This window comes from Nuphar pumila, chromosome 10, assembly GCF_984573655.1.
Source record: "Nuphar pumila chromosome 10, dmNupPumi1.hap1.1, whole genome shotgun sequence".
NCBI classification, from domain to species: Eukaryota; Viridiplantae; Streptophyta; class Magnoliopsida; order Nymphaeales; family Nymphaeaceae; genus Nuphar; species Nuphar pumila.
In genome coordinates, this window is record NC_143258.1 from 91,653,092 (window position 1) to 91,672,723 (window position 19,632).

Below are 19,632 nucleotides of genomic sequence, written 5' to 3' on the forward strand. Positions count from 1 at the left end.
TGAGCGACCCAATCAATTGACGATAAGGTGTGGGATCAGCTAAAGGAGTGCCATCACTAGCTCTCATCTTGGCATTGATCATTTCTGGCGTCTCCACCTTCTTGTCATCAGTCAGTCCAGATCTGTCAATAATGTCGGAGGCAAGCTTCATCTGAGAGAGGACATACCCTTTGGGAGAGTATGCAACTTCAATTCCTAAAAAATATCTTAGATAACCAAGATCAGACATATCAAAATTTTCTTTGAGAGTATTCTTAATAAGGTTAATACCTTTCTTATCATTACCTGTGATAATCATGTCATCAACATATAATAACAGAATTGTAATGTGATCATTAGAATTTTTAACAAACAAAGCAGTATCAGTATAACATGAGGAGAAACCATTATCAAGAACTACTTTGCTAAAAAGATCATACCAAGCTTTAGGTGCTTGTTTAAGACCATAGAGAGCTTTATTTAACTTTAGAATATTTCCTTTACCAATTTCAAGACCTGGCGGAGGATCCATAAGTACTTCTTCATATAAATTTCCATTTAAAAAAGCGTTTTTAACGTCAAGTTGATATATAGGCCATTGTTTAATGGAGGCTAAGGCAATTAAAGTTCTCACACTAGTCATCCTAGCTACGGGAGCAAAGGTTTCCTCATAATCAATTCCATATTCTTGGGCATAGCCTTTTGCAACCAAACGAGCCTTGTATCTCTCAAGAGATCCATCACACTTGGTTTTAACTTTATATACCCATCTACACCCAATTGCCTTTTTTCCTGATGGTTGGGGAATAATACTCCAAGTTTGAGCTTTGTTAAGAGCCTCTAATTCAACTTTCATTGCTTCAATCCAATGTGGATGATCTTTAGCTTCTTTAAAGGAAGTAGGCTCATGATATGAATGAATTAACATGAGACAAGCCCTATAATTAGGTGAGAAAGATTCATAAGATACAAATTTTTGTGGAGGTCTACTATTACGAGAAGATCTCCTAGGTGCATTAATAGGTTCTTCTAATGAGAGATCTTGAGAATATCTTTCAAAAGCAGGTTGATGTTCAATTCCTGACCGCCGGGTATATACATTCATTTCATTAAGATTCTCAACTTGAGAATCATTACCATGCTGAAGTATATCATTATGATGGGAGATGCCATCACAAGTATTATCGCAAGTACTTGCATCTGGTGTTTCAATTCTAGGAGCAAGATCAAATAGGAAGGAATAGTCAAGGTTTTCTCTAGATGTGTGAACATCAAATCCATTTTGTTCTTCAAGAAAATTTACATTTCTTGATATATAGAGTTTATTATTTCGAGTGTCATAGCATCTATAACCTTTTTGATTTTCACCATATCCAATGAATGCACATTCAATAGCTTTAGGTGATAGTTTATCTTGTCCTTGAACAAGCACAAAACATTTACATCCAAATATCCTTAATCTATTAAAATCTGGAGTAATTTTGAATAATTTTTCAAAAGGTGATACATTTTTTAAAGAAGCAGAGGGCATACGATTGATTAAATATGTTGCAGTAAGAAGAGCTTCGGCCCAAAAGTTTTTAGGAACATTTTTAGAAACAAGAAGTGTTCTTGTAGTTTCAATTAAATGTCTATGTTTTCTTTCCGCAAGACCATTTTGTTGTGGGGTTTTAGGACAAGATCGTTGATGTAAAATTCCATTTGTTTTGAAATAATTTTGAAAGTCTTTAGACATGTATTCTCCTCCAGAGTCGGATCTAAATATAGCTATATTGTTTTGAAATTGGTTTTGAATAAGAATATGAAATTCTTTAAAATTGTTAAAGACATCGGATTTATTTTTAATAATGTATACCCATGTATATCTAGTAAAGTCATCAACAAAACTAACATAGTAAGAGTAGCCTCCCTTGGACAGAACGGGTGCCGGTCCCCATACATCGGAATGCACAAGTTCAAAAGGTCTTTTTGACACAAAATTACTATGAGAATACGGAAGCGAATGAATTTTTCCAAGGATACAATCATTGCATGTGAATGCATTTGTATTACAAAATTTTTCCAAAAAAGGAAAGAGATACAATTTAGAAACACTAGGATGTCCAAGTCTTTTATGCCAAGTCTCAATATCTTTGGATTGAACATGATTACAAAATGATTTGGTTGGCAATGACAAAAAATCCATATAATAAAGATCCCCTCTTCTATGGCCTTGCCCAATCCGCTTCCCGGACCGGAGATCCTGCACATAGCAATGGGTAGGTGAAAAAGTGACATTACATTCAAAATCGGTAATTTGGGAAACGGAAAATAGATTTAAATTAAGTTTTGGAATAATTCGAATTTTGGGAACAAAAAATTCTTTGTTTTCATTATAAATTTTCTCAAGATTCCCAATGCCTTCAACATCCAAGGATGTTCCATCGGCAGTGGAGACAAAAGATTTAAATTTGTTGAGACTTGTTTTTGATAAGAGTGATGCATTCGGAGTCATATGAAAGGAGGCACCCGAATCAAGAATCCAAGAGGTCATACCTGGGAAGGAGGAGATAGCGGCGCCGGAAGTGGATGGTGTAGAAGAAAACTGAGAGGAGCTCATCTTCATGAATTGTTGAAGCGTTTCGGTAAGATGAGCAAGAGACTCTTTTATGTCACCATCTTTCTTTGAGTCTTCATTTGGAGGAACTTCACCAACGGAGGCCACCTTCTTTTTAAATCTTGGGCAATCCGGACGAATGTGGCCCGGTTCATTACAATTATGGCAAATGATTTTCCTTCCTCAACCACTATTATTTTTGAAGAAATGAGGAGGTTTGTATGGCCTTACATTGTTGCCGGGTCTAGATACGGCATGAACTTCATCAACATCTCGTTTTAATGCCAAACGAGTCTCTTCTTGACATAAGTCGGCCAAAATATCACTTAGAGGAGTAGAGGCCCTATGGAGAAGGGATCCTCTGAGTTGCTCAAATTCGGGGCGAAGCCCATGAATAAATTGGAAAAATCTTTCTTTTTCCATTTGCTCTTGCCTCATAGCAATAGCACTACCCTCCCATTGGGGTTCGAGAAGGACAAGTTCATCCCATAAAGAGGATAGGGCACTATAGTAGTCCCTAATACTCATATCACCTTGTTTAGTAGCTCTTACCTTTTCTTGTAGGAAGAAATGCCTAGCAAGGTCTCTTTGAGTGTACATGCCTTTCATAAAGAACCAAGCTTCATTAGCCTTCTTGAATTTGGCGAGATTTGCACAAATCTTTAATTCAACATTGTTCATGAACCATGCTAAAATTTTAGCATGCTCACTTTCCCAATCTTCTAATTTAGAAGAGTAATCAAGAATAGCCTTCTCTTTTTCCTCTTCGTTCAAAGCTTTTTCCTCATTACCTTCAAACATAGTCAACTTCAATTGTGGTTCCGGAATGGTTCCACATACATAACCCCAAAGTTTTTTACCTTTGAGATTGTTTTCCATGGCGGCCGCCCACATGCGATAATTGGTCCCATCCAATTTGAATGAGAGGTCGATTTTTGCATCCTTGTTGGCCATTTGTAGAAGAGGAATATAAATGCACTAAAGAGAAGGATATTACTTGACAAAAGAAGATCCGATGAAGCTTTATCAACCAAGGCTTTGATACCATGTAATGAAGTGCCGGATGAAGTCTCCAAGAGCAAAACAAGAGAGCACGCACATACACAAATAGCCACTAATGGGCAAAAGAACAACACAACCACTTAAAGTGGTAAGGCACCCCAAAGAAGAGGAAAAATATATATTCCACTCAAAAGGCTTCAAAGAAGCATACTTTACAATGGGGAGAAACCCCTTTATTTATAGACAAAAGAGGAGGCCTTGGAAGGGCTCCTAGAGGGACGTTGGAGCCCTTCCAACGGTCATAAATATGACCGTTGGATGCTCCAACGTCCCCCTAGGTGGGGCCCATTCCAAGGAGGAAAAGGAAAAGAATAAAGAAAATAAAAAAGAAAGAAAAAAAAGGAAATAAAAGAAAAGGAGAAAAAAATACAATATGCGATAAGAAGTAAAAAGACTGTTTTACCCCTATATGGGTCTATTTACAAAAGATATAAATATATATATATTTATATATGTAGATAGACACATAGACATATATATAATTAATATATATATGTGTATGTGTCGAGATCTATATATATAAATATATATATGTACAATATATTTTAACATATATTACTACAACCAAGTTTCTTTCTTAAGTTCTAAGCTTCGAAAAAGGTAATATTTTGTTTCTTTTGGAACAAGAAACCAAGAATGTTCATTCCATATTCTATTCTACCATTTTCCCTTTCGTAATAAGCACACTCAAAATAGTTCACTTATATGTGTTACAGATATTGCAAAACTGCCTTCTATACACTTAGATGAACAAATTATATGATCTAGGAAAAATTACTGGATCTCTGTCTAAATTGTGTCCTAGGGCATATATATTTGAAATTAATAAACTTTTCAAAGGATACCAAATAATGGTTTTTTACGTATTTGCTAAATCACAGATATCATTAGAATAAAATGAGGTGAGCTATATAACTTGAAAATTTTAACTTCAATTGACCATGTGTAACAATAAGTATGTGCACTATGATGTGGAGAAATGAGAGAAATCTGCACTGTGGTTAATTTTTTGGAAGATATACAAAGTACTTCGGTATTTTTTTGCCTCTAAATTTTGGAGTCACATAATGTTTTGCAAAGCTCTGTTATGATGTTCCCTACAACTGAACTAATAAGCACTATGCATGAAGGATGAAAAAGAACTGCCTCCACATCAGAGAAAATATGGAGCTGAAATGCAGAGATTCTACCAGGAGTTCTATGAGAAAAATATTAAAGAACAGTCTGATAAGAGAAAGCCGTAAGTGTTTTTGATTTAATTGTTTACTTGATAAATAAGAGAGACATTATGTGTTAAATGCAGGAAATCATGTGTGACTGCTCATGATCTATTTTGTTCCAATGACATTTTGCAGTGAGGAAATGGCCAAAAACTGTCAAATTGCATCTGTTCTATATGATGTCCTGGAAAATCTGGTACCTGAAGGGAAAATCCATGAGGAGGTCAGCCTGTCAATTACAAGTTATTCACTTGCAGCTGTCCCTTATATGAAACTTGAAAGACACAATGGATGAGTTAATATTGGGTGACTTTTCAGATTTTAAGATATGCCAAGGAAGTTGAGAAAATACGGGAGCAGTTTGTGCCATTTAACATTCTTCCACTTCATGCGACTGCTACTACTCCTGCAATAATGACATTGCCTGAGGTCTGACGCATATTTCATGACCTTAGATTCTATGCAAAATCTATACCTAATAAGGGCATCTAGTTTTGATTCTGTATTCTTATTCTTTTTCATGGTCGTCATTGCTGTTATTGTTACTCTTTTTCATAATATTAATTTTAGTACTGTTGATGCTAATGTTATCTGTTTCTGAAGTGTAGATAAAAGCTGCAGTTAATGCTCTAAGAAAAGTTCATGATCTTCCAATCCTTGATGCTCACTCGTCTGCACATGCCACATATCGGGACAGTAACTTGGTAAAACTTGAAGAACGGGGCAAACCAGCTCGTGATTTATTTGATTGGCTTTGGTTGGTATTTGGCTTTCAGGTATGAGATTAGCTAGATTGGAGTGCTGGGTGAGGGTGATTGTGTGTGTGTGTGTGTGGGGGGGGGGTAGTGTTCTGGTTGCCTTTCATAAACCTAGCGTCCTGCTTGTTTTGCGAATGCTGTGATTATGATACTTTGGCATGTAGCTAATCTTTTAAATCTCAGTTTTGAAGCCTTTTTAATAGAAGTTCATGAAATCTCATCAAATTTTTTTTTCTGCAATTCATGGGTAAAGAAAGCCAATGTGGAGAATCAGAGAGAGCATTTAGTTTTATTGCTGGCAAATGTGGAGACAAGGAATAGATCTCAACAACAGCATGCCCTGGTAACCTTTTTTCAACTATCCTTAGATTTTATGCAGCATGATTACATAATTGCATTTTTTTAATTTTAACTCCAGTTGAATAGCATAGCAATTATCAATCGCAGATTGATGACAGCACAGTTGAATTTTTGATGGATAAAATATTTAAGAACTATCATTCATGGTGTGACTATCTTCATCGGAAATCAAGCATCAAGTAAGTTGGTTTATTATAAAGGTGGCATTCATGTATAAAAGGTTCTTTCTTCTGTTTGTTTTCAAAACCTGTTGTCTGTTTATATCAGAAACCTAGGATGCATCACTGTTTATTTATTTATTTATTTTTTCTACCAGATATTCGAAAGGTATTGACAAACAACAGATGCAGCTTCTGTACATAGGACTTTACCTTCTTATCTGGGGTGAAGCTTCTAATCTCCGGTTCATGCCTGAGTGTCTCTGCTATATCTTTCATAATGTATGGCCTCCATATCCATTTTGATTTGCAAATATATGTGTATGTCACTTTATTTTTAAGCATGAGAAACTCTTATAATAGATACTATTGATAAGTTGATTTATCATTCATATATAGGAATTTCATGTAAATGCTGCAATTATTGTCATTGCATGTATATCCCACGTAATCCCATATTGTAGGTTTGGTGATAAATCTTGAGAAAATAAAATATACAAAATAACAAAAATAAGTAAGAAAATATCACGTTTAGACAAAAAATACATAAATAATAAAAGAAAGAAGTACAAATTTTAAAAGAAAGAAGAAAAACATATTTAAAATATAAAAAATAAACAAAAACAATAAAACTAATTGATAATATTGTGAGAATATTGCGATATTCTCGTAATAATATTGCGATATTCTCGTAATAATATCGTGATATTATCAAATTAGTGATATTTTCAAAATATAGCGATATTTTACTTATATTATTGTTTGCTGAATTTACAATGTTAATATTACGATATTTTGAAAATATCGCCAATATGTGTGACTATGGAATGAAGTACTCTTGGCATTATCCATTGATAAGACATATCACTGTTGAATGTCAGTGAGAAACAAGTTTTACTTCTAACAGCTGCAGTCATTCACTAGCTTGGAAAATGGACAACTTGCATTCAAGAGCCTAGTGCATTGGATTTGCAAGTACTTCAATCAATGATCTTTTTCATTTTTTCTTTTAATTCTACGGGGCCATGCTTCATAACCTTTAATTTTTTATTTCTTTTAATCTAAGAATGAAAAAACATATATTTCCCTTGATAGATAGATTTTATTAAAGAACCCTAAAACTTTTGTAACGACCCAGCTCATACTCGTTAAAAAGTGAAAATATACTTTTTTTTATAACAATTGCGAAAACAATCCCAAAGACCCAGGGCCTTATAGTCCTAATACATCCACAACCATAAGGGATCTTACATTATCATTAACGAAACCAAAACAATTTCATTAATTAAAATCATAGAGTCTGATAACAACAATATGTAAATGAATATAAATAAACCAAAAAGTGAAGTCACTTTGTCCTTAAGTGAAACTGTCAAACAATATAGCTTTCATAGCTCCTCGTAGTAGCAAGTTCCCTCACTAGGTCTCAGAAGCTGTGAAAAATATAATAATGTGTCAAAATCATATATTCTGCATACGAGTCTCTCTAATGAATCAAATAAGTAAAAAAATAAATAAATAAGATTTAAGCAACATTTTAGAAGAATACAATTACAACAAATTCATTATTCAATTCACCATTCATGCAACAGGGAACAATTATTATGCAATCATCAATATAACACAAGTAAGGAAACATATAAATATGTATGACCTAATGCATAACAAAAATATGCATGATATCAATGCATATGTATGAGTAATTTATCAGAGTTCTCTTTTGTATGAATGTCTCTATTAAATGCACACAATTTTAGTTTCACTTTTTATTAAAAATCCGTGGATACTCGAAAATGGACACAACAATTCCCGAGGTCAAGTTATGTTTTCATTTACAGCTTATCACACAAATTTGTATTTTATTACTGGGTCCAACACTTAACCCTCGACCGATATCAAGAATCAACACTATCCATCGGAACATTAAAAATGAATATCTAATATTGGGACATTAGAAAAATCAACATCTCCTAATACTACTTTCTTGGTATACCAATAACAACAGTCGTGTCTACACACCACCCCCAGTCAAAGTGTCAGAATCTTCCTAAAACCATAACTGAGAGGTGAACCACCCAGTTGGGTTCAAGGGCATAAACACACACGGAGTTTTAGTATCTTCACGGTTTCTCAAAATTGAAGTCTAGGATTCTCATACTAAAGAAGAGACATCTAGAAAAACATTAATTACACTGTTTTCTTCTTTTTATCTTTCCATTTAAAAGAATGATTTATTTCAATTATTTGTTTTGCAAATCAACATGCAAATTCAAACAATATTCATTTCACAAATCAACATGCGAAACTCATCACAGGACCACAACCCGTTATAACATGAAACAATGCAATTAGTTTAATAAACATTAAATTGATTTTTGCAATGCATAAGAAAAAGCTAAACATGGAGCATCACATGCTCAAGGCCCACACGGCCTACGGTGATCCATATTTGACCACCGATGCATCTAATGCAAAAACCATAATGAGCATGCCACTTATGCAAATCATTTAACATGCTCTCAAATGCATATTCATACATACTAAACAAGAATGTACATGAATAACAAATTTCACATGCACATGATCACATGATTATGCAAAAATACACTTTTCTTTTCATGGTTCATCTCGCACTCAATATGTAAACATGCATACGATCATGTGAGTGCAACACCAATAATTCTTTTGGCCATTTCGGGCGAGCTTGAAGTACCATACACGTACCCACCGAGTCCAACCCATGCTGCCCCACATACGGGACAACATTGATAGACTCATAGAAATAGTCCAATGCTCATATGCCAACATGATTCACAGTCTATCTACAAACATGCTAAAGTTAGACATGCACAGGCAGGCAAGACTGCATAATACACATTCATAAGTCTTTACATTCATATGCATAAAGCTAACTTCTTAATACCTGTAATTCTGGAAATAGCATGAGCATTGTACATCTAGAAAGATGGACATAATCATATGCATATCACATGTATGATTCTGGACATGCATAAGGTAAAAAAATCGGAACATTCATGATCGGTAAACATTAACACATCTAGCTAGTATGAACAAACATAAACATTATCCAGCTTGTATACCCAGTTTTATCACTTTAATTCCGTCCACACTTGGCATACACGCTGTCCGCGATTAAATATATTTTTTTTAATAAACTACACATCTGCCCAGTCGAACCCAAGTCGGCTGGGCCTGGCCCCTGCACCTGCCCAGCCGAACCCAGGTCCGCTGGGCCTGACAGGGCTTAATCCTGCCCGACCGAACCTAAATCGGCTGGGCTGCCTGCTAATCCAAACACAGAATTTTTTTTTTACTCAGGCTGACTTGACTCAGCCCAGCTGACCCAGCCGATCTTGATGTGGCCAACTGCCTAGCCGACAGTGGATCGGCTGGGCCCAGCATAATAAAAAATATTTTACCTATATATATATTTTTGTGTTTTCTCTTTTTTTTTTTTGATAGGGACCCAGCCCCAGCCGAACCAGTCGGCTGGGACTGGACAACAGTCTGTCCTGTCCCCCCAAAAAATTATCAAGCCTTATGAAAATATTTATTATTTTCCGGTTTTCTCATACTACCATTCACTTACAAATGTTAAAACTATTCTTTACACCTGTTCAGATCTGTTCATTCATTATGTGGGACAGATCTGTCCATCATTGCGATGATCAGATCTGTTCATTCATTATGTGGGACAGATCTGTCCAAACATATATATATATATGCACGAAGGAATCCCAATACATATCCCAACCACGCATATATCAATTTTCATGGATCGAAGCATGTGAAACTGAAATAAAATCCATAGTTTCCTTCAAAATATTGCTTAAAGCTTATTTAGGCTTTTTTTTTATCATCCGAATCAAAAGAGGAACACCCGTACCTTTTTTTTTAAGCTTGAAAAGACCGGAAAAAGTTTTGGAAGACCGAAAAAATAGATGAATGCTCGAAGAAGAAGGTGGAGCCTCCTCCTTCTCCCTCTCCTCTTTTCCTTCTTCCTCTTCCTTTCTCTTTCTCTCTCTCTCTTTCTTTTTCTTTTCCTCTCTCTTTCTTTCTTTTCTTTTTTTTGTTTTTGAGTTTAAATAGAGGGAATAAGGGGTGATGCACCCCCCCCCCCCCCTTCTTTTCCAGCCCCTTCTAAAGAGGGTTGGAGAGAGGACTTCCCATTTGAGAGTCCTTCTCCACCCTACTTTCCATTTTTTTTTCAATTCTACATTGTTGACTTTTTCACCTTTTTTTTCCTAATTCATGAAGTAGTTATCTTTTTCTAGATTATTTCCCTAATCTAAGCCATTCTTATAACTATTATGGACTCTTCTAGGGAGTCCAATTAGTTAGCTATTACTCAAATTTGGAATTAATTATAATTTAATAATAATACAACAACAACAACAACAATAACAACTACGCCTTCATCCCAAAACAATTGGGGTCGGCGATATGAACCAAAAAAGAAAATCATTCTGGGTCTTCCACATGAACCTTTCTCTTCTAATCATTTCTATCCAATGCCATGTCCTCGGTGAGGTTCAAAGCATTCATATCCTTTCCTATCATCTCCATCCAAGTCTTCCTAGGCCTACTCCGACCTCTTTTAACTAATATATGTTCCCATTTCTCCATCCTTCTAACTGGAGCATCATTAGGCCTTCGCCGAATATGTCCAAACCACCGTAAACGATTCTCTCTCATCTTATTTTCAATGGGTGCAACGTCTACCTTCTTACGTGTCTCCTCGTTCCGAATCTTATCTTTTATTGTATTTCCACACATCCATCTAAGCATACACATCTCAGCTACACTCATTTTTTGAATATGATGTCTCTTGGCAGCCTAACATTCTGTACTAGTAAAGCGGGCCTAATAGTCGTCCTATAAATTAATTATAATTTAATAATAAATAAATTAATTATTTATTAATTACTAAATATCCAAAAGCTTCTAGAGGGTACCTTATCCCTCTAGGAGTCTTTTTAACTTTAAATAACTTCAATTCAAATCTATATATTGAATTTAAAGCTGTATTTTTGTTAGATCTGGATTTTGGATTCAAGATCCAAATCCATATCCAAAATCTATTTGGATCCTAAGTTGGATCAATTTCTAATTAATATGGGTCATAGACTGAGTCCAGATCCATATTAATTTGGATTGTATGCATTGGATCCAGTCCGATCCAAATCTAGACCCGGCCCGTCGAGGCAGTCCTTTTTTGAAAAAATGCAAATTTTGGGCCAACTGTAGCCCGAATTTGAAAAAGTAAAATGCCGTTGAACTCAGAATTTTGAGGCGCATTTAATGGTATATAATTCGATTTTTGCCTCCAAAATTCGCCCGAATTTAACCCAATTTTTGCTTGAATTCAAATATTGAAAATAAAACTTTTTATTACCTTTTAATTGGCTCGTTTAGACCTTGTCGATGAGACCTGGGCTAAGCCCAGACTCGAATATCACGTTTCTAATATCGAAGGTTTATCGTTTTTTTTTCTACAACACTTAGACAAATTTTCTGAAATCTCTGAATTTGACTAAGTATAAAATACTCGATATTACAACTTTTGATCTTTCAATATGTTGTGATCTTGAATTCGTTGAACAAGGAATTCAAGGAAACGAACAACACTCTGACAATCTAAGTTATGAGATCATAAATATCATATTCTATTTCTTGGTTATTCCCTGCTTTATTGCTTTTACCATTCCACGAATGGGTCAAATGAGATTTCAGCATGTTCATTGAGGATATGGACTCATTATCATTAGCAACTAAAATAATGACAAATACTTTGATTTGAGTGAATCATCACTGAATATTTGCCAATGTATCTTTTCACTATGAAGCTTTCATATATCTCTTCTTTGTCTCCTGTTTGGCATCTGATAATCACAAAAGCTCATTTGCACTTGTAGTTTTCAGCAACTCAAAAGCCTCCACAATGTCTCAACAATATAGTGATCCTATGTGGAATGACCATTTATCTGAAGCTTTTAAATACAAGTATCATATAAGGGGGTATAATATGGGAACAAAAATGAAGTCTCTGTGTTTTATTTGTTCTTGATTGATATATTGGACATACTAATGAAAATACACACTATTTTATACCATTCTGTGAAGCAAATAATGGTTGTCGTTGTAATTAACCCAAGGAGTCTCCACGCACCTCAAACAAGAGGCAAATATGAACCCACAAGGGATGAAAACACAAGTCGCTCAAGGACTTAGAAGAGCACTCAACACACATAACAAATATAGTCTTTATTGATAAACACATGCACATAAAAATGCATAGAGATACAAGGGATAAGAGGTCCCATTTATAGAGTTAATCATGAGAGAGAGTGGACAGAAAATAGCTGTTAAGGAGCTCCCAACGGCTAGAAATCTAGCTGTTGGGGAGCTCCCAACAGCTAGAAGGCCAAGGACAAAACTACCCTTGGCCAAAACCTAAAATATCTAATTAAATGAAAAGAAGAAAAAATAAAAAGAAAGAAAAATAAATCTGTCCCTAATGGACAGTATCCTATTACAGAAGGAAATTACAAAAATATCCTTATTGGTGTTCTAATTACAAACAAGAAAAAAAATACACATATACAAATATGTATATGCACAGGCCAATTCCAATCTAAATAGAATGAGCACCTACAACTAAGGGGATTGGAATGTTGACCAAAAGATGAGATGATCTTAGAATATGCGGGATGAGTGACTGGTCAAGTCATAAATAAAGATCTTTCTTGGCACTTTTAGCCTATATTTCACACGTTGGTATGATATAAAATGCTCATGGGCACTTGACTCTTCATAGGCATGGTCAACCAATGTCAGACATGGTGAATAGTGTGTCCTTAACTTTGTCTATTGGATAGAATCTATCCTATATTTATGAGTTTGAGCCTTCTTGTTGTTGTTTCTTGCTGTTTTTTATTAATGTATCTTTACATAGATGTTATATCTGTACTTAATGTTCTTAAGTCTGGAGTTTTCACTTGTATTGTGCAGTGGGAATTTAATGTTAAATATTTATAAGGCTTAAGTAATAATTGTCTTCCTCTGCCCTACTTTTCATGAGGCCACCATCATGCAATGTATTCATGTCAACTTCATGTTTGTGCCAATCCCAGCTGAAATCATGTTATTAGTTTGTGAGTGTAAGGTTTTATTTAGGTTTATGATAGGTTGCTATCTTGTAGTGCTTGTGCATACATGTGGAGATTGATAACGTGAAAGCTAGATATTGTGTAACATTTTGAAATTACAATTATCTTCTCAGTCCCTATCATTTTTTAGAAAATAAAATTGTTGGTTTTATTTTCTCTCAGATGGCAAATGAGCTTTATGGAATAGTATGCGGTAATGTTTCTCCTGCTACCGGGCAAAATTTGCGACCTTCATACAGTGGAGAGGAATCATTTCTTCGGGAGATTGTTACTCCTATTTACAATGTTTTGTGTGAGGTCTTTAGTTCAGTGCCTTTATTTTGCATGTGTGTGTGTGTGCATGCCCATGTACATCTTATATGGACACAATGCAAATATATATGTATGCATTTGTTCACTAGAATATGAGAACTTAAACATGAGAACTAGAAATATGGGCATTTCCAACTTTTTTTTTTGCAAATTCAACCATGTAGATGTGTTCGGCATGGTAAATTTGCTAGGAATCAACTGTTGGATCGTGTATTTTTTATGAAAGAATATGATTTTTGAATGCTTGAATATTTATGAAGACTATGAGCCGTTGATTTTAGAGCCTTAAAAAATCTCGTTTATGCATCATAATCAGATGATTCAAGATATGTATGTATGTATGGTCTTATCTGGGCCTATACACATGACATCATTTAACATCTTTTGCTTTTTCATTGTGAAGGAAGATCGAAAAAATGCAGGAGGCACTGTCAATCATTCTAAATGGAGAAACTACGATGATCTAAATGAATATTTTTGGTATGTTCTGGGTTGATATGGTCATTTTTGCATTAATATTGAGATTTTCTGCATAACCTTTTCTCTTATTGCATAATGTGACTTATTAATCTTTGGAATTCAATGAAACCTATTCAACTTTCTCAGGTCTAACCACTGTTTTAAGTTAGGATGGCCTATGAATACTAAGGGTGACTTTTTTGTTCGTTCAGAAGATCCTAAAAGCAAGGTTTGCTCATGCTTGTTTGCTATTCAGTATCATTTTAGCTATTCTCTGCTAGAATATGTAGTCCAGATATATGTATATGTTTATCCCTTCACTATACATGCTTGTATGTTGTCAAGTACAATGATATTTCAATTCACAAATTAGTTATCTCATTCTTCATTTACTCTTTTGATGAGCACCATTCTTCAGTTACAAGAGACAGGTCCTTTTTAATTTTATTTGTTTTGCCAAAAGCAGTCTCCTCTCTTTTTTGTAAGATTTCCTCCTCTATAATGCTTCTGCAGACCTAATGAGGTTTGTACAATGAGGAAATTGAAGAATCTCTAATGGTTTGGGAAGTTACATTTGAAGGCAAAGATAACTGTTTTCTGAGCAACAGTAATGGATATGTAATTCCATCTTATGAACTTTATGGCAAGTTTGTCACTTTAAAACTTACAACATTTTCTCTTGAATTTCAATAGCTTCTTGGTGAAACCAAACACGGTAGGTGATCAAAGCTTCTTTTTCCATTAAATTGGAAAATTGTGAATTTGTTTCTTGGGAACAAGTGTTTTTCTTTCTCAAGAGATGAACCCATTGTGGAACAAATACATGGCCTCCAACAATATTGGTCATTTGTCAAATATGGCCTCCAAGAAGGGCAAACCTGCTGTGACATGCTATCTCCTTTGAGCTTCCCAAAATTCCGTCTTTTAAGTTTATAGAATGATAGCCTGGATTTTATATGCTTCTCAGCCTACTCAGGTGGGTGAGATGTATCTCCCTACTACTGAAATCACAAATGCGACCATCTTTCTCCTGATAACTACCTGACTAGGGTCATCTATGTCATGGTATATGAAACTATTTTCAGACATGGTTCACATCTTCATTCACCTAAGCATGCAAAAGTAACCAGATGGCACTATGTTTTTCTTATTTATTCATGAAAAGTAGAAGATAACAACAATTTTAGACTTTTTGTAGCTCTGGCTTTTTGGTAACACTGTTTACTATAACTTTTTTTTCATATTATTGTTTAATGGTTATTTTTTTCCAGGCTGGACCACCAATCACCTAGTGACTCCTTGTGCCTGAGCCTGACTGATTATTTAGATGATTTACATACTTATAAGTGTTATCAAGAAATAAGAGTGATGGAACTCCAAATCCTTGGCTGTACTATGACTCAAAAGCTTTTGGTTCTTTCCAAACATGTATGCCATGAGGCCAAGCGCATGCATTCATATGCACACATGTGAATGTGTGCATATTTGTGTTCTTAGAAGTAGATGAAGCTATTGAAATGAAATAGCAGAAAATACAAAAACAATGCCACTAAGGGCTTTACAAGATCACGATCACAAAAGTGCATAAGCACAAATCAGTGCCACTAAGGACTTATAAGATCACAATAACAACGTGTACAAGCACAAGTCCACTAGAACAAAACAATAGCCATCAAGGGGCAATAACACAAGCACTAAGTGCACATAACACATTAAGGAACTAAATAGAAAAACACAAAATATAAAAATATTCATCTTTATTGAGCATAAATGCTTATAAGAAGCATTAAATTATAAGGAGGGGAAACACCCTTATTTATACAAACAAAGGAGCCATAGAGCCCTTGGGACACTCCCCAACAGCTAGAAATGGAGCCATTGGGGAGGTCCCAACTGAAATGAAATGGGGATCTTCGAAACACGTGCTTTGATTAACAAGAGCAAGTGTCAAGAATGACACTAAAGCACAACCCTTAAAAAGGGTATAACTGGAAACAAAATAAAAATAAAAATGTATTCTTTATTGATATGAAAAACCAATTGCTTAAGAAGCATTGGGGTAAAATACAAGAGGGGCTGCACCCCTTTATATACACAGCTGAAAGAGGACTCAATAGAGCTGTTGGGCACAGTCCAACAGCTCTATTTAGAGCTGTTGGAATGTGTCAGTCCAACAGCTCTATTAAGAGCTGTTGGACTGTGTCAGTCCAACAGCTCTATTACTAGTCAAGTCTGGACAGGACTTGACTAGCAACAGTCATTCTAGTTCAAACTGAACTAGATGACATAAAGACAAAAAAATAAAAATAAAGGAAAAAAATACAGAAAAGAAAGAAATTAAAAATGTATTTATATATATATAATAATATAATATTATTATATATACATATATGTACAGTTTTACATTTTAACACTCCCCCTCAAACTTACGGTACAATGAGCGAAAGTTTGTCTAAGAGAAAGTGAAATCGGGGAGCAGCGAGAGGCTTTGTAAAGAAGTCTGCTAACTGATATTCTGAAGTGACATATGGCAGATCAATTATCTCGTGTAGATATTCCTCTCTGACGTAGTGACAATTCATTTCGATGTGTTTGGTGCGTTCGTGGAATGTTCTGTTACTGGCAATGTAGATCGCACTTTTGTTGTCACAACACATTTGTGAAGCCTTTGTTGCTTCAACTCCCATGTCAGCAAGCAGTCGTCGGAGCCAAACTACTTCCATGGTCGTGGTTGCCATGGCTCTGTATTCAGCTTCGGTGGATGAGAGAGATACCTTCTGCTGTTTTTTACACCTCCACGAGATTAATGATTCCCCTAAAAAGACACAAAAGCCAGTGGTTGAGTGTCTGTTATTGGGATCACCTCCCCAATCAGCATCAGTATATGCAATTAAATCAAGAGAAGAGGAGGAAGATAAGAAAAGTCCTCGTGAAAGAGAGGACTTGATGTATCTGATAATACGCATGACTGCTCCCATATGAACAGAAGTAGGAGCATGTTGAAATTGACTTGCTGTATGAACAACATGTGCTATATCTGGTCTGGTAATGGATAGATAGGAAAGTGCCCCGACAAGCTGTCTGTAAGGAGTAGGGTCTGCAAGAAGTTCTCCATCATCAATCTTCATTTTAACATTAACAACTTCTGGAGTGTCAACTTTCTTATCATCAGTAATACCAGACCTGAAAACAATATCAAAAGCAAATTTAGTCTGAGATAATAAATATCCTCTAGGAGAATAAGCAACTTCAATGCCTAAAAAATATCTCAACAAGCCCAAATCAGTCATTTCAAAATGAGATTTAAGAAGTGTTTTGATTGTTTTAACTCCCTGTTTATCGCTTCCGGTGATGATCATATCATCCACATAGAGAAGAAGCACAATGATCCCTGCATCAGAATTCTTAATAAACAAAGCAGTGTCAGTTAAACAGAATTGAAAACCAATATCAATCATAACACGACTAAACCTATCATACCAAGCTTTTGGTGCTTGTTTAAGTCCATAAAGAGCTTTTTCTAAGCGAAGGACTTTATCCTTAGGAATACTTAGACCAGGAGGGGGTTCCATATATACTTCTTCAACTAGCTTTCCATTTAAAAAAATATTTTTGACATCCATTTGAAAAATAGACCATTTTTTGATAGAAGCTAAGGCAATTAAGGTTCGGACAATAGTCATACGAGCCACCGGAGCAAAGGTTTCTTCATAATTAATCCCATATTCTTGGGCATAACCTTTGGCTACTAAACGGGCTTTATATCTTTCAAGAGTACCATCACTCTTGGTTTTAATTTTATAAACCCATCGACATCCTATAGTTTTCTTCCCTGGAGGAAGATCTTGAATATTCCATGTAGAAGCCTTTTCAAGTGCATCTAATTCAGCTTTCATGGCTTCTATCCATTTGATATCATTTTTTGCTTGAAAATATGTGGATGGTTCTTCATATGAGTGAATTAATGCAATAACTGCCCTATATGTGGGTGAGAAAGACTCGTATGATACAAACTTTTCTGGAGGCCTCGAGATTCGGGATGATTGTCTAGTTGGAATGTTAGAATATTTCTCAAGTGCACATGGAGTATTAGACTCTTGTCGCCTGGAATATTGAATACTAGTATCTCTATGAACTTCTTCATTTTCAACATTAAGATCAATAATTCTTTGATCATCATCAAAGTTACAATCAAGGTCATATTCATCAGATGTTGATGTTAGATCTAGCAAAAAGGAGTACTCAGTGACGTCTTTTAATTTTCTAAAATCAAAGAAGCTCTCCTTTTCAAGAAAGAAAACATTTCTAGACACATATAGTATATTATTTTTGAAGTCAAAACATCTATAACCTTTCTGGTTTTCAGCATATCCTAAAAAGGCACAGGGAATCGCACGAGGGGAAAGTTTATCATTTTTGTCAGTAAATATGAAACATTTGCACCCAAATATTCTTAATCTAGAGTAGTCTGGAGAAATGTTCATTAGTTTTTCAATGGGAGTGATATTTTGTAACGAAGAAGATGGCATCCTATTAATGAGATAGGTGGCAGTTAAGGCAGCTTCTGCCCAAAAGTCTTTAGGGACTTGATTTGCTATTAATAAAGTTCTAGTGGTTTCTATAATATGGCGATGTTTTCGTTCTGCCAGTCCATTTTGTTGAGGTGTATAAGGACAAGATCTTTGATGTGTGATGCCATGCAATTTAAGATAATTTTGAAAATCTGTGGATAAAAACTCTCCCCCTGAATCTGTGCGAAAAATAGTAATATCATTTTGAAATTTGTTTTTAACCATATTATGAAAAGTTTGAAAGTATGAAAATACTTCAGACTTATGTTTGAGAAAGTACATCCACGTATGTCGGGAGAAATCATCGACAAAAATAACATAGTAAACAAATCCTCCTTTAGAAATTACTGGTGCAGGACCCCAAACATCCGAGTGTATTAATTCAAGTGGTCTTGAAGAGAAAAAGGTTCTGTTCTGAAATGGTAATCTTTTCATTTTGCCGAGAATACAATCTTTACAATCAAATGATTCAGAGTTACAAAATTTTCCTAGATTTGGAAAATGTTGGATTTTGGCTATATGTGGGTGACCAAGTCTCTTATGCCACAGTTCCAACTCTATTTTTTGAATATTATAACAAAAAGCTTTCTTCGGCATTTCCAAAAAATCCATGTAATAGAGTCCTCCTTCTCTATGGCCTTCCCCAATCAGCTTGCCTGACTGGCGATCCTGTACCCAACAACCATGAGAAGAAAAAGAAATATTACACCCATAATCAGAAATTTGAGATACAGATAAAAGATTTAAATTTAATTTGGGAACATGTCTAATTTCTGGAATAAAAAAATTTTTTGTTTTATAAATTTTTTCAAAATTTCCTATTCCTTCTATTTCAAGAGAAGTCCCATCAGCAGTAAAGACCTTTGACACACTTGTTTTATTTTTAACACATTTGGATAGACTTTGATTATTTGGGGTCATATGAAAAGATGCACCAGAGTCAAGAAGCCAAGAAATTTTACCTAAA

The 19,632-nt window shown here is 35.0% G+C and overlaps 1 protein-coding gene across 1 annotated transcript in view; it reads left to right on the forward strand.

Annotated features, from left to right (window-relative positions):
- Positions 1-19,632, forward strand: part of LOC149827350 (callose synthase 7-like) — a 131,287-nt gene that overhangs the window by 9,580 nt on the left and 102,075 nt on the right. The window contains 11 exon segments of the mRNA XM_090019298.1: positions 4,768-4,877; positions 4,993-5,080; positions 5,176-5,286; positions 5,466-5,633; positions 5,869-5,958; positions 6,063-6,154; positions 6,292-6,415; positions 13,486-13,620; positions 14,039-14,115; positions 14,242-14,323; positions 17,744-17,772. Of these exon segments, the coding sequence (XP_089875424.1) occupies positions 4,768-4,877; positions 4,993-5,080; positions 5,176-5,286; positions 5,466-5,633; positions 5,869-5,958; positions 6,063-6,154; positions 6,292-6,415; positions 13,486-13,620; positions 14,039-14,115; positions 14,242-14,323; positions 17,744-17,772 (1,106 nt within the window).